Below are 15,874 nucleotides of genomic sequence, written 5' to 3'. Positions count from 1 at the left end.
CGATAATCATGATACGCAAAATATATATTTTATTTGTTGCATATATTTCAGGCATCATCAGAGTCAAAGTAGGAGTAAATTATATCATTAGAACTAAACCTATTTTGCTATCTTAGCTCTTATTGCGGTGTACAATTCAAGGTTCAATATAGAGTCAAAATTTCGATTCGGAAATGAGTCAATATCGTCAAAATTTCATTTAGATTGTAGATTATCTAAATAGGCTCAAATTATTTTTAAGAACGTCAAATTAGCGTCAAAATTTTGATAAAGGTAGAGTTAAAGGTTCAAAAGAGAGGTTAATGAGTTCAGGCAATCATCCCAGTCGAAATTTTGATGCTACTTTGACGCTCTTAAGGATAGTTTGCGCCTACTTAGACGGTTTATAATCTCGGTAAAACCTATTCTGACGATACTGATACTCATTAACCTCTCTTTTGAACCTTTAACTCTATCTTCGTCAAAATTTTGACGCTAATTTGACGTTCTTAAAAATAATTTGAGCCTACTTAGATAATCTACAATCTAAATGAAACCTATTTTGACGATATTGACACTCATTTCCAAATCGAAATTTTGACTCTATATTGAACCTTGAATTCTACACCGCAGTAAGAGCTAAGATAGCAAAATAAGTTTAGTTCTAATGATATAATTTACTCCTACTTTGACTCTGATGATGCCTGAAATATATGCAACAAATAAAATGTATATTTTGTATGCTATTTGACGTCTCTGTTTCGTTGTTTCTTAAATTTTTTAAATAGTTCTATAAAATATTTACATATATTCTATGTAGGAACTAAAGCTTCAATAGAGATTTGCAACTAAACCTACCTTGCTTCCTAAGATCCTACTTTATACAACCTAGTTTGACGCTAAAGAAAGCGAAAGCGAAAATTTCAGACATCATCAGAGTCAAAGTAGAAGTAAATTATATCATTAGAACTAAACCTATTTTGCTATTTTAGCTCCGGTTACTGCGGTGTAGAATTCAAGGTTCAACATAGGGTCAAAATTTCGACTCGGGCTGATTATCCGCGATGCCTCACGTACGCTAACGTGACGTTATCGACCCGCGCGAAATGAATCTCGCAATGGCCGCGCTTCTTGTACTTGCACCTGAACCTTTATACTGCCATTTCTTGCGATTTTCATGAGATTATTACGCGTGTTCCAGGTCCGCATATCGGGCAGCGGAGTAAGAGGCTGGCTGGACGCGTCGCACGAGACGAACAATTGGCTCAAGTACATCCGCAGCACCGCCAGCCCGCACGCGGTGAACATGCGGCACGTACTCATCGGCGGCCAGGTAACGAAAATCCGCTAATCAGCCGGCACGATTGAGAGTTCCTAGTTAGCGATACCGATATATTTCGTCGATATACTACGCGATAAACAGATGGTATTCTTCCTGTTGTGCGACCGAGCGACTTCAATTTAATTCAGTTACATCACACGAGGAGCGAACAACAACCCAAATAGACAATAGCCGTGAGATAACTGCACCAATCAGCGGGAACGATCACTCGTTTCGTAATCTATTTTACCGTGTGGCACGAAGACACGCGTACAGACCGTTAATCAGATAATTTCGCCGAGGTGTGAGAATTATCGGTGTCGCTAATCGACATCTGTGATCTTCACTTTCGATCCGAATGGTTTATGAAAAGAAAGAAACAAAAAAAATCCGTTCCTCGTGTTCTCGCCGGGATGGCGTGCACGGGAAACATCACTTCGCATTAAAGTTTTATCGACAAGTCAGGGAGATACCGCAAAATTATCATTAATTATTCAGGATTTACTTATTTTAGTATCAGAGATAATGAAGGGAAATACAGGGTTGAGCCGCAACTCTATGGATTTTTCTTTTAATCGAGAGAAATATAGTTTTTAGTGCACTACTGACGTAACGACGATACGAGGGAGTTGTGGAATTATTCGTATCGTTATGAACAAACAACCCTCTCCAAACAGACGCTTGGCAACTACTCTGTGACTCACCCTCGATTTAACAAACGTTTACACGCAACTGACACTCGATCGACAGTTGCAGTTAATAGGAAACGATAATTACTCGGCGCCAAGCGCAGTCTCCAATTGATTCTGCATATGTTATCGCCCGTTAAAAAGCCTCGCTAGCAGGTTCGCAGGAAACTCTTATTGTTTTCCGCATGTCCCATCCGCTTCTTGAACGATTGACCTCCCGTAGCACGTGCGTAAAAGTCTTTAAAGACCACGCGATCGCCGAATACCATTCCATCGGTCGCGATTTCCACTATTTCTACTGCTATTTAATCAACGCGGAATGAGAATCGCGACACAACCATATACGAAAAAGTTATAACTTTTTTCATATAAATTCTTTTCAACTTTATACTACATTTCGAATAATTTCTAATACTAGTATTAGTAGAAGAATAAACTTTCAGTAAAATTTATTTTGCTAAAGAACGTAGTGTGTAACTTCTCTAGGACATTTTTAGGAAATTTTTTTAACAGCACTTTTCAGTTCCTAAAATATAAATAGTTCATACGAGAGTCAATTATTGCAGGATGTCGATCTATTATTCGGTTACAAAATTCTGTAGTAATTTTTACTATAAAATTCTTTCTCAGTGTCCGTCGACACTACCGATAATGTCGGGGTTTCTCGCCTCGACGAGCTTTTCTAGAGGTAAAAAAGATTTGCGATCAAGATGGAAGTCTCATCACAGTCCCAAACTACTCGATGAAAGTAAAAATGATCTTTTGCCGTTACCCGTCTTTAAGAGAAGAGCGCTCGCACACGATCAGTCGGCGAATAGACGTTATAAGCGGAAACGATGGAGGTCACGGTGTCAATTTAGGGTCGAGCTCATGCTCCTGTCCGTTTGGCCCTTTCTCCCTTTCTGTCTTTCCTTCTTTTCTCTCTTTTTCTCTGTGAACCATGGCACATGGTATCCGCAATGTTGTGGGCGCGGCGTAAGCTACATGTATACAGGGTGTTTAGTTATTAAGTCACCCCACGGGGTCGTTTCGCTGACTTCCTATACGCCCTCTCGCAATCGCTGTGGGAATGGGGGACGTGGCACTTTCTCTCTTTCTCTCTATCAGTGCCCTGCAGAATCGCTATCGTAATGATGCTTCGGGCCCCGTCACGACGCTATAAAGATCGTTTCATGGCTCCCCGACATTACCGGGGTCCATGTGTGAAAATTATGTGAGAGGAGGTTTTCCGATGAAACCTAAACGCGCGCGCAAACGACGCCCGAGCAGTCAATATCGCGTCTACTCCTTTCCTCTTTTATTCTCGTCTCTTATTCCTAATTGTTCGTCATTTTCGCTAAAAGGGAACTCTAATCCTTGGTACAACATTAGAAATTTTGATTTCAATTTCTGACTTTTTTTTAGTTCTAATTGTTTGCTAGAATTGATATTCCATGATCTTTACTCATTCTTGGATGTCTTCTAAAAGAACAAAGAAAAATCCTCCTTTTTTTAATCAAATAAAATTTATCCTATCATGAAATTATCATGTAGTATGATGAGAATTAAGTTTTATTTGGGGCAACGCACAATCAAAATAATCAAAGTCCGAGCGTTACAGAGTATCTATCTCGATGATCACAGATGGTGTACGAAGCCGTTCGCGACATCACAACCGGCGAAGAGCTACTTTTGGGTCTTCGTGAGCCGCTTCAGCTGCAGGACATGCTGGGCGAAAATACAACCGAGGACAGGAGCGATCGCGAGACCGGTGAGTGTGTCTAGTCGCACAAAGACGGAATTAGAAAGTGCACTATTTTCATTTCGCTTTTTATTGCAAAAAAGACATTGGTATTTCTGTCTATTATCCATTTGTCTGTTCTGTCTATTACTCATCTAATTAATACAGACACACACGAAGAGAGTAAAAAGTAAAATAATATTAAGATGGTCGGCGAGATATGTCACGATCATTTCGGCACGGCTTTATGACTTTCTGTACCGATACGCATCGCACACGCCGGCGGCTCGTGCGCGTACAATCACGCGTACGAACGCAAATGAAGGGCAAGGGCAGGTGTTTTCCGAAACGACGAATTGGGGGCGGGCAGAGGGTAAATCGTGGATCGTTGTGTGCACGAGCTGGCTCGTCATGCACCCTTGACTTTGGCGTGATTCACCTGGTCGGCCGTTGCCGTATTAACTCCCGTCCGTTAATAAGCACTGATTATCAGCAGGATAGACGTGTTCGCCGCGTCACATGTCGCCGTGTCGCGCGCGTTGCTTCGACTTTTGTAGAAGGCACCATCTTTCTCGTCGGCCGACGCGAAATATTCGAGCAGTGATCGTCGCGGTATTTTCACGTCGTTTTGTCCTCTGTCGGATAATTAAACGCGTTATTCAATAAAAATTCGCGTCAAGGCCCACGGTATACACAAAAGCGTAAGCAGTGAGTAAATTCATTAAGCAGAGTCGATTATTCTTGGACCATAAGCAGAATAATCGACTGTGGTTGGTCAGCTTGTTCACTACTCATGTTATGTGTGTTCCGTGGGTCTAATAAAAATAAAAAAATATAATTATTGACGTAAAATTATATACGAATACATACGATTCAGCTCAAGGGTGTTGTTAGTGTAGTTTTAGTACAATTAGTTTCTTTGTTGATTCAAGTTGATTCGAAGTGCATTTCGTTTTTTGGCATTTAAATTAGTTTTATCATGGAGAGAATCCTCGACTCTTCGTGGTGTCAATGTTGAGGCAAATATCGGCCACCAACGCGCAAAACGCCCAACACTCAATCTGCCCGCTTAATTTAGTTAATCGATCGTTGGATTTCATTATGCGGACCATTGCGCCGTTAATATATTCGAGGCGTTTAACGAAGAAGGGTAGCGTCTACGTGCCTGACTGCTCGACAATTATCTGGTTGTAACTTCTGCGCGATGGTCAGAGTCTGGATGACGACTTTGGTAGGGCCGGATTAGGGCCGGAGGGTTTATACGCCGACACCCAGATGTCGCGGTAATTAAAACCGGGCTTATTGTCGAAGTTCCGCCGTCGCAGAGTCTACGGCTAATTCGCCGACAGTTTTTCGTCATAATTTCGGGGTGCTCGTAAACGTGTCGTCGTCGTCGTCGTCGCTCGCGCGCACGGAAGACACGCTGTTGTACGAAATCGTTCGTAATTAAATTTTCCGCCGGCGAAACGATGAGGGAGAATTTTCATTAGTTAGTCCGTCCGTTTATACGCGACGCGGTTGCTCCTCGATTAGACACCTCTCGAGGAATCGAAGACCGATGATTGCCCTTATTAATAAGAAACTGCTATAATTAATGACGAGTGGCGAGGTTTTGCTAAAGGAGATTTGTAACTCGTGGTCAAATGATTCACCGATTCCGCGCCATCACTCGAGACATTCTGTACTGTTGTTTAATTTTCTTCCTTTCTTTCCTTCTGTTTCGAGATCAGTATAAAGCTATTCGTATTATTTATTATTTACCTATGTCATATGCGACGCCATCAGGAGATTGTCGACGAACTCCACCGACTCGACAAATCTCTGTTTTCCGCTCGGCGAGTACATCGCTTATTTCGCATTAAGGGAGATTAATACCGACTGTAAACGGCACGAGAGTGCTGCTGGCGTCACCGTTAATCCAAGTAAAGCCATTTTTACGGGGGAATCTCTCCGACAAGCTGGTGCGTGCACAGCAGCGGGAATAATGATGTCAAACAAACGATGCGCGCTCTGTTCCAACCCTTGCTAAGGGGGCATCTGCGCCGCGTCTCTCCCTCTCGGTCGGATCATTTTTTTCCGCGGACAGAGATAGAGGATGAGGGAGGGCGAACAGAGAAGGACACACGACGAGTCGTTTTAACACGCCTACGTGGGGTGCGCGTAAATGTCCGACCGAGAATTGAATGTCAACTCAATCTCGGACGTTTGTACGTCTCGAGGATATGCTCGCGTTAGTAGATCTATTTCCCCGCTATCAGTAAACTGATTTTTTATAGACATCGATCTCTTTTGCCATGTTTTTCTCTATTTTTATGCTAATATTGACATTGCATCTCTAGAATTGTATTACAGTAACCACTGAAGATATCTTAATGACTAAATGAAGAAATGGAAAAATGTATAGAAATATTAAAATAGATCTCACTAGTACACTAATCGGTCGAGTCGAAAGCAACTTCACGTTTGCGGACACACGATTACGTACGCTAACCGCCTTTCCCAGACATTTTCCGCACTGACACACCGCGAATCGGTGAATCGTTGCGGCGAAATCGCAGATGCAATTGCTCGCAGGCAGTCGCGATGAATTATGGCTGTGATTCTCCGCGGAGCTTGTTTTTCCTGCCATCCTTCACCGTTTTTCTGGCGCCCGAAAAACGCGTCTGTGTCCTTCCCGCCATGTTTCCCGATAGCTCTATTAGGGCTGCGGATAATTTATAGCTAACTATTGTCGATTAACACGCGCGTAACCAGGTCTCAGGGGCAGCCGAAAAAAAGGGAGGGGCACGACTCGGGATGGAAAAAAGGGGTATCCGCGCACAAAAGGGCACGCGACACTCTTTCCCTGAGGGGGTGGTGGCGACGTGCAGCGTTCTATAGGGAGGTGCGTGTGACGCGTTACGCAACCCCATCTGATTCATCGGACTAATGACACGTTTATTTGACGTTTGATTCGAAATCGCTACGGTCGCGTGCGACAAATTTTTGCGGAAAGATACGAGCGATTATCGATTTTTCCCGTTGCCCCGTTCGTCTCGTCTCTGGAGAAACGCGCGCCGAAGGTAAGCCTGCCCGTCAAGAATGTTAAATCGTCTGCGCTGTCAACGAAGGAGCAAAGATTCAGAAACTCGCGACGACTGATTTTACTTTAGAATATTCGTCAACTCCATTCGCGAGTTCCGAGTGGTTTTGAACCGTGGCCGTCACGATGCGACCGAAACATTGATTTCCGTTACTTTTTCCCATGTAACTGCCAACTGACTACTCGAACGAACGCGGGGGGTGTTGCCAGTGAATCCCACCTGTTGACTTTCCGCAACGTGACTTCGTTCGTATTCCTTCCCTGCGCGGTAGATTAACATAATACCTTCAACCGTTTTCATTAATCCCGGAGAAACGGTTTGGAAACGATTTGCGGCGCGCTTAATTCACACGCTACAATCCTCCTTCTAAACTCTGCCTAATTAAACGTTGAAACGTTTGAAAACGTTGAAAATAATAGAAACGTGCGTGTCAATATCGTCCAATGTTCATAAAATCTACGATTTCCAGGTTTTTTTTATTCTCTCTCACATAATAAAAATTCTTTTATTACATAAATCGATATCTAGGTACAAATATTTTTCTTGTTTATATCTTCAGTAACAAATTTCTATTCGAAAACTGTATTCATGCTGTTTCTCGGAATTTTTATCGTTTGATCGGATTATTTATTTTTATAGTTCTTCCAAAATTGTTAGTTTATCGCACTATTGCTCGTCACAAATATACCGTCGCACATTTAACGAGAGATCGAAAAATTTTCGTCGCGTTCTTAAAGTCGGGTCTATTTTTCGAACACCATGTTCGCGCGACGCTTTTACGAGGGAGAGCTCGAAGTCGACCGCATCCTTCATTGTCTAAATGCACGGCGTGCCGCTGCGAATTAGCTGTGGAGAGAGAAACGATTAACGTACTAAAGAAGGAAGGAGGGGAAGAGAGGGTTAGCGTGGCGTTGGGCGTAGTTGGTGGCACGGGGGTTGTGCCCGGTTCCCATGAAGGTCCGTTGGGGGCCATCACTCGACCATATGGTCGGAACAAGTGTAGCGGCAGATTTAAATAACCGTTGGAGGTCGGGTATCGTTCAAACTCGAGGCGAATCGCGAGTCCGGTAAGGGTCTGGCCGCTCTCTTGAACAATTCGTTAGTTAACAACTTTTTAATTGAAATCCGCCTAAAATTATGCTTCAAACGTCTGCTTGAGAGAGACTTCTTTTCACGAAGTGTTTTTCCCTAAAGACACGCGATCAACGCACGTTCAACGGTGCGCTTCGATTGCAATAAACAAATTAAAAAAAAAAAAAAACAATACGCTCAATGCTTTGTACATGAAGTTTTTCCGTTAACACCGATGCTAGCTGCGCGCTCAATCGTTAATAATTGCACCCTGTCTCCACCGTGAGTTTTCGATTTTACCTGCGCTGATATTCGGGAGTGAAACGCCACAGGGGGTTGCCGAGACTCACCTGCGATTGGCTGCTCCCCAACGTCGCTTGTACCAATCGCGAGCGATTCTGGACGCCCCCGCTTGCGTTTGCAGTCACTGGACGGTGTACCCACCAGCTAACTGGTGCATCATTGTGTCTATTGTCATCGCGATGGCTTGTTCGCCGTGTCGTATTTGCCGAGGAGGAAAAGACGACGAGTGATAGTGAATCGAATCGCGTTGTGAACACGTTCGTTTTGCAACACGAAGTTGTAACTTGTTAAATAATAGAAACATTCGATCGCGAGGTGCTAATTTGAAACGGTAAATTATTTTGCCAAATAACGATCCGTCGTTAGATCCGATTAAAACGACTGTAGAAAATTGCTGGACATTTTTCTAAATTAATTCGCCATCAAGGAACACGAATGCAACTCAAATCATGTGTGCAGTTTGAATAAATTCTAAAGTAAATTCGTTTCAAGTAAATTCAGGTAAAATAATTCATGAAAAATGTCTGGCTCGATAGAGAAATTTGAACGCACTTATGCCGCGCGCAATCGAAAGTATATGATGACATAAATGTTGTAACCGCGAAGAGAGGCGGGGGAACAGTGTGGTGGTATTAGAAATGAATCCACCGTAAATAGTCGCTATGCTTTCCGCGAGTTAGTTAAATCATCGTCGAATCAAGGCACATCGAAGACTTCGTTGTTTAGTATACCGAGGACGATACCGACGTTTTAATTTAATAATTCAGCAACCATCCACGAGCCTCCACTTGTCACGCCACTCTTGTGGCCCTCGCGCGGCTTCTGGATCACGTAATTCGCCCACATCGCGACGGGTCACGTATCATCGTTCGCAGGGGGTTGTAATTTATAGAGCTATGGCCAGTCGCGCGCGCGCACATACACTTATAATACGTCTATATACACGAGCACATAACCGACACGGAATTGCAACTTTTGCCTGTACCGCTCTATTGCCGGCACGCGTCGCAAACACTTGTGTGATCTGTGCTGTATTCGTCATTTACAGCCTCGCAGCACAGCGGAACCGTCGACGAGGACAAGGAGGACGAAGAGGAGGGTGAGACGAGGTGCACCGTCTGCGACAAGCCGTTTCAAGATATCGAATTGTAAGCTCTTGTCATTCTATCCATTCTTACTTTATCCATTCGCGAAACGTCAGAAAGTGCGCGACGAGTAATTGTGCGTTCGTATGTTTCGAAAAGATCGCTCGAAAAAATCAATTATTATTTCAGACGCTTTTCACTTGAAATTTACAAACGTATAAAAGAAGTATAAACCATTCAAATATACTATCTCGTAGAAAATAATTCATTTCAGTTTTGATAAAAACTATTTATGCGCGTAAGACTCAAGACGATCAGCTTTTCCCGCTCACGATCGCTCAATTTTTCCTTCGCACACGTAATCGCGCGTATAATGACGCCTTTATTACCGCGTTTCCACGCATTTCATTATCCGACGAATCGTCGTTAAGCGTGACGATACAGAGCGCGGCTCATGAAGGATTCATGGCGCATCGTTATGCGCTGTTGAAATCAGATCGGCGATTATTACGTGTCCGGCAAAGTCGACACGTCGTATACCTGCGGTGTCGGATCGAAATCGAGAGAGAAAGAGTGGAAAAAATGAAGGCAACAACTATCATAGTCGAGCGACATTAAAGCGTACGCCGAGTTCATCGATTCTCGTCGTCAATTATTAATTAATCGATGGAATTCAGGGGTGAGCGCCACGTAATCGCCTTCAAATCTTGGGGTCAGCGATACGCGCTCGCGAAAGAGCCTTCTGTCACGCGAACGGTTCCAAGAGCTGCTCTTAGGAGTCCTGAAAATTTCTTCAAGACTCTCCGCTACGATTAAGATGCTTAGTCAGCCTACATTCTGCCCCACGGCCATGTCATTGCCTTTAATTAGGGGGTAATTAGTGTAAAGTGACTGTGAGTGGAGAAAGGACCCCGAGAGTGTGATATATATGCTGCTCTTCGTGAATTATTGGGAGATTTTCAGCGATATGTAAAAGTGCAATTGTGAATTCGCTGTGTTGGGTGCTGAATGCGTCATTAATCGCAAGTGCACAACACACACAATGACGCACGTTATATCGTATGTTTCTCCAGCAATAGAGGTGCAATCCATTCCGAACGAAGGTCTCGTATTTACTTGCTTATCGCTGTACAACGCGAGATCAAACACTACTACCGTCCATATCCGGCATATGGCTTTCGGGCCACTCAGACGCGTCTTTCCCACGAGCAGAATTCTAATAGCCGCCTTGTTCACTTCAGTCTAGTCGCGCCCGATTTTTCGAAAGTGCACTATAATAGAAAACAAACAGTGCCGTTTTTTTCTCGACAACTTCCATTAACAGGTTCGCTTCGCTCTTGTTCAACCGGTTCGTTAATTTTCGTCGTATTGCGTTCGACTTTGTCTGCAATAGCACAAACACAATCACGACTTGAAGACACCCCTTTCAACGGTATTAACTTACGTTAAGTGCAACTAGAATAATGGAGGGATAATGTAGATTTCGGCAAATTATTGATCCACCAAATTATTGAATGAAATAAATTAATCAACCGATAGCAACAGATATTGGACCGATTGTAATCTACCGAGTTTTCGTCTCTCCGACACCGAAGCACGGATACACAGAATCCGATTCCTCGAGTGACATCGAGTCGCGTCGCCGTTAAGAGGTGAATTCACCTGTTGTGGGGCGTTAAACTCCAACCAGGATTCGCAATCGCGGACGCGCTAAAACCACCCTCCTCCCTCTCCCCCCTCGTATACATCATCGGAGGCGTCGCGTGCTCGCAGCTCATCTGGTACGGCACACCGTCACCATGAAGGCACTATCTCACCACGAATGGGTTTCACACGACACGTGTGTTCGGGGGTGCAAAATCAATGCCGACCGGCCGCACACCATGGCATCCCGCGTGACGATAACCCGTGCCTACCCCGCGACAACCGCCCCCAGGACACCCCCGGGCTTTTCTTCGTGACGGTGTGTGTTCGTGCGCGATGGCCGCCCTCTTCTTCAGGGGCGTGCGACCGTTATTACACGAGAGCCGACTCGCCGTCACCGTTGCCGCCGTCGTCGCCGCCGCCGCTGCCGCCGTGCAGCCAAAGTCACTTAGTCATCATCCGAGACTGCGCGCCCGGCGCAGTCTTTGTCGGTGCACAGGTCGGTTATCGCGTCACACCCCGGGCCGGTTCTCGGATTGATTAAACGGATTAAACTTCGGCCGAGATGTAGAATAATGAAGGGCAACGCAAATACCGCCGGCAAGTTATCGTCATTGATCTCGCGAGAATTTATCCCGAGCGGATCTCGGAGGGCAAGCACCGTGGTGAGCTACGCGCTCTCCGCGAAAACGCTTGTTATTTATGACTCGTTATCTTTGTAGACGCAATCGGCTATTATATATTCATTTCGTAATCTCTCATATCGACTAATTTATCTTCTCACGAAAAGTGCATCTGATTACACGTTCGCGTCCTTTTCCACTTTCAGATTGGACAGCCACCTGGTGACCTGTCACAGATACCCAGCGGAGCAACACCGCTGCGACAGCTGTCCCCGTGCCTACGCCTGGCGGCCGCTTCTGGTACGGCACCGTGCCATCGTGCACGGCGACCTGCGCAATTATCCCTGCGAGAATTGCCCGAAGGTAAGTACCAAGCTCGCGCCCGAGCCGCCGCGACCAGACAACTCTCTTCCCAAGCCGACAACATCTTCAAAATATCGCTAAAAGTCGAACATCCGGCAGGTCTTCACGGACCCGTCGAACCTTCAGCGTCACATCAGAACTCATCACGTGGGTGCAAGGAGTCACGCGTGCACCGAGTGCGGCAAGACCTTCGCGACTAGTTCCGGCCTGAAGCAGCACACCCACATCCACAGCAGCGTGAAGCCGTTTCAGTGCGAGGTCTGCTTCAAAGCGTACACCCAGTTCTCCAATCTGTGCCGGCACAAGCGCATGCACGCCGACTGCCGCATGCAAATCAAGTGCGTCAAGTGCGGCCAATCGTTCAGCACGGTGACATCGTTGTCGAAGCACAAGCGATTTTGCGACTCCACCACACCGACCGTTCCGCCCGGCAGCATGCCGCAGCTACCGACGCCAGCGACAAGTCCGTTTCTCGTGTACCAACGACCCCCCGTGAGCCTATCGGGCGGCTTGCCCTTCTACGCGCCTAGCCTGATGACCCCATACCCGGGAATCTTTCCTAACGCTCCGAATTTTTTGAATACGCCTCTGATCTTCCCGCCGAAGATCGAGGAAGTCGAGAAAAGGAGCGACAGTCCCAAGAAAGAACGCTTCACACCTCCCAGAGTGTTGCCGCAACACAGCAAGGTGTCTCCTTCCACGGCGGAGGAGGCCACGTCTACCTTCAGGCCGTCTCCGGCTAGACCTCCGGTTCAACCGACCCCGGAGAGCGACGATGACCCTACGAAGAGGAGGGAAGCGACCCGCGGCAACGAACGAAAGGTGGAAAACGAGAACACCGTGAATGCCCCGAAAGAGGAAACGACTGATCAGCCGTTGGACTTAAGGGTGCAGACTAAGAAGCAAGACGTCGTCGCGAAAATCGCCAATAGGAAGAGCCGCACTCCCTCGCCAGCACCGGTGCCGATAGAGGAGGCTCCACCCGATCCACCGAAGTTGGAAGAGAGTACCGTTCAATCTATGGAACTCGAACCCAAAGAAATTCCCAACAGCCCGCAATTGAGGACCAGCCTGCCGACGGAACAGCCGGCCGCCAACACACCGCCGCACATGGCGTACCCGAGACCGATTCATCCGATGTTTCTCGAGACGATGTACCGCGGCCCAACGGGGACCGGCTTCCCAGGGTTCCCCGGCGCGCCGCCACCCCCAAGCGGGGCCACTCCAGAGTCCAGACTGATACCTCCGCTACCGCCATTCGGCCCGCCGCGCACGCTTCCTTTTTTAGGTTCGCTTATGAACGGGCTCAGCGGCGCTAGGCCAGGAGGAGGATTCGATCTGCTTGCCCGGCCGCCGTTGAGTGCGTTCCCCGGCGTGAAGCCGTTCCAGGAGGCGGTGATGTCGCCGCACCATCATCACCACCATCATCATCATCACCATGTCCACGGCAAAATGAAGGATCGATATTCTTGTAAGTTCTGCGGCAAAGTGTTCCCCCGCTCGGCCAATCTGACGAGGCACCTGCGGACGCACACCGGCGAGCAACCGTACAAGTGTAAGTACTGCGAGAGATCCTTCAGCATATCGAGCAACCTGCAAAGACACGTGAGGAACATCCACGACAAGCAACGGCCGTTCAAGTGTCCGCTTTGCGAAAGATGCTTCGGCCAGCAGACCAACTTGGACCGGCATCTGAAGAAGCACGAGGCCGACGACGGCAGCGGAGTGGTCTCGGTCGCCGACTCGCCCGGCAGCAGTAACGAGAACGAGCGAGAGGACACTTACTTCGACGAGATCAGATCGTTCATGGGCAAGGTCACCTACGGCGGCGAGAGCGGCTACGGCCTGCCGCATCACCCGACCTACATTCCCAGTCGGCTGCATGAGATCGGTAACGAGTCCAAGATGGAGGTCGAGTACGACGAGGACGAGGACAGCGAGGAGGGTGTGTCTCCATTGGAGGAAACGGACGGACTGTCGCCGATCGAGGCCAAAGAATCGCCCTCGCCGTCGCAGTACGATCTGAAGCTGAGAGAGAAGCAGGAGCTGCTCAATAATAACACCGCAGAGCCGGTGATCGAGATCTCGACATAGCCCAGAGGTGGGTCCTGCTGATAAGCGCGCGATCGCTCCGAAGGACGAGCGAAGCGAAACTCGTTCTCATTGATGTACAGAATTCTTACGAGCACGTTCGTCTCGGGACTGTCGGTCTACACGACGTCCACACACCACGGCGATAACGCCGACGCGGAATGACTCGTGGGCTTAGGACGGTCCGCGTGCCTCGATTTCGCAGAACATCGACCTTGCGTTTCGACACGGAGTGAATAATTGCTCGAGTATAATCGGGTTGTTCTACGTGTTCACACGGCGATAAAAATCCGCGAGAGATAGTCCACGGTAATAATTATAACTACACACATCGATGTATTAATCCTGAAGTTTTCCAACAAAAAATGTAATTTGAAAATCCAGTAAACCCCGTTATACTTGTAAAATAGATGCTCTGTAAAGAAAGAAAAAAAAAGGAGAAGAGAGAAAAGCACGCAAGGAGCTCGGCGAGCACAACCAAGTCCTCGAAGACCGCAGACTCTCGTTATGCAATCCCTCTTTTTTATACTCCACATTTGTTTGCACCGCGGAAGCATCCTTGCTTTCGAAAAACGAAAAATGGACCAGCTAAACTCCCTTCTCGCGCACGCATAATCGGAGGCTCTTCTAATAGTCCGGTAACCATAGACTCGTTATTAATGTGTCTACGCGCACAGAATTCCCGCCTCCAGCATCGATCGAAAAGGCGCGTCTTCCCGTGAAATTATTTATCGCCATTATCAGCAGGGTTGCTTTATATCGTCGTCGCTGCATCGTCGTTCAGTGAGAGGAGATCGGGCAGCATCCTCGGATGAACTTGGCGGGTGGAATATGAGCCGCGGTGCATTCATCCTGATCCGACTGGGTTGTAGATCTCTAAGTGTAACGTGCGCGTTATTCCCGAATTGATTTCGGAAAACGGCGTTTCATTCGCGGCGTTAACAGCGTAACAAGTGCGAACAACCACCCATCGTCCGTAGTCGGAAGTTAGATCGTTGTAAAAATCCTATCGTAAGATGACTGTAACCCCCGCTTCGGAACGGATATCTCGGTTGCCGAGGTCGTTGGATATTTTCGTTTAGAACATAACCGAATGCTAATTGTACTACGCGCGCAGTATAGCGGGTGCGGCGAGACAGCGCGAGCGAGGGAAAGGATACGATGTCCATCCCGCTGGACGCAGGCTCCAGCTACGCGACTTAGGAACTTTTGCGAAACACACACACACACACAGCAGGTAGACGCGCTTTCGCGCCGTGCCCGTGCGTACCGAGAACGATACATGTTAGTCCCCGCGGCCGTCAGCGCGACGAGAAAATTGTATCTCATATCTGAGGACGCGAAGAAAGAGTATGTATAATTCACACGATTAGTGGGCAACGAAATCTTGCGGGAAACTGTGTACAAATTTCCATTAGGTAAAGTAACGTTTGTAAAGACGAGAGGCAAAAGATCTTCGCGCGATTTTTATTAATATATAAATACGATTCTAAAGATTTCACGCGTAGAGCAGGCGGAACGGCGGCGGAGTCACGCGTGAGCGAACGAACGCGTTCCCTCGCGTTTCGTGTCATTTGAACAGAGATATTTGCGTGTCCACCAGATCATCGCGTTAGCCAGGAAGCTGACCACGATGGGAAAAATGAACACACAATACACGCGCATATACACGTGTACCAAGTACATTTCATACGCGCATAGTTCATAATAATAATAATAATAATAAAATAAAAAAGAGACAAAGAATATATCGTTCGTTTGTAACCACCGAGCTGGGGCTTCACTTGTTTTTCACGTAAAGGTTTTACGAATACACATTCTACATATCTCTGTCTCTATCTCTCTCTCTCTCTCTCTCTCTCTCTCTCTCTCTCTCTCTCTCTCTCTCTCTCTCTCTCTCTC

The 15,874-nt window shown here is 46.8% G+C and overlaps 1 protein-coding gene and 1 long non-coding RNA gene across 10 annotated transcripts in view; one reads left to right on the top strand and one right to left on the bottom strand.

The window, feature by feature from the left end:
* LOC116845993 (histone-lysine N-methyltransferase PRDM16-like) overlaps positions 1–15,232 on the top strand; it is a 77,807-nt gene extending 62,575 nt beyond the window's left edge. For 3 of the 4 annotated variants that reach the window (XM_032819297.1, XM_032819299.1, XM_032819296.1), the window contains exons 4-8: positions 1,181–1,312; positions 3,613–3,739; positions 9,215–9,314; positions 11,725–11,881; positions 11,966–15,232. In XM_032819297.1, coding sequence (XP_032675188.1) covers positions 1,181–1,312; positions 3,613–3,739; positions 9,215–9,314; positions 11,725–11,881; positions 11,966–13,975 — 2,526 coding nt within the window. In that variant the 3' untranslated portion in view covers positions 13,976–15,232. The remainder of the gene's footprint in view (positions 1–1,180; positions 1,313–3,612; positions 3,740–9,214; positions 9,315–11,724; positions 11,882–11,965) is intronic. The other variant, XM_032819298.1, reaches the window with a different exon arrangement.
* LOC116845994 overlaps positions 1–15,874 on the bottom strand; it is a 221,068-nt gene that overhangs the window by 85,443 nt on the left and 119,751 nt on the right. The gene's annotated exons all lie outside the window — the stretch shown is intronic.

The sequence above is a fragment of the Odontomachus brunneus genome, unplaced genomic scaffold (genome assembly GCF_010583005.1).
Source record: "Odontomachus brunneus isolate Ranch 3 - 2012 unplaced genomic scaffold, Obru_v1 Obru_scaffold_059, whole genome shotgun sequence".
NCBI lineage: Eukaryota > Metazoa > Arthropoda > Insecta > Hymenoptera > Formicidae > Odontomachus > Odontomachus brunneus.
This window is presented reverse-complemented; position numbering and strand designations above follow the sequence as displayed.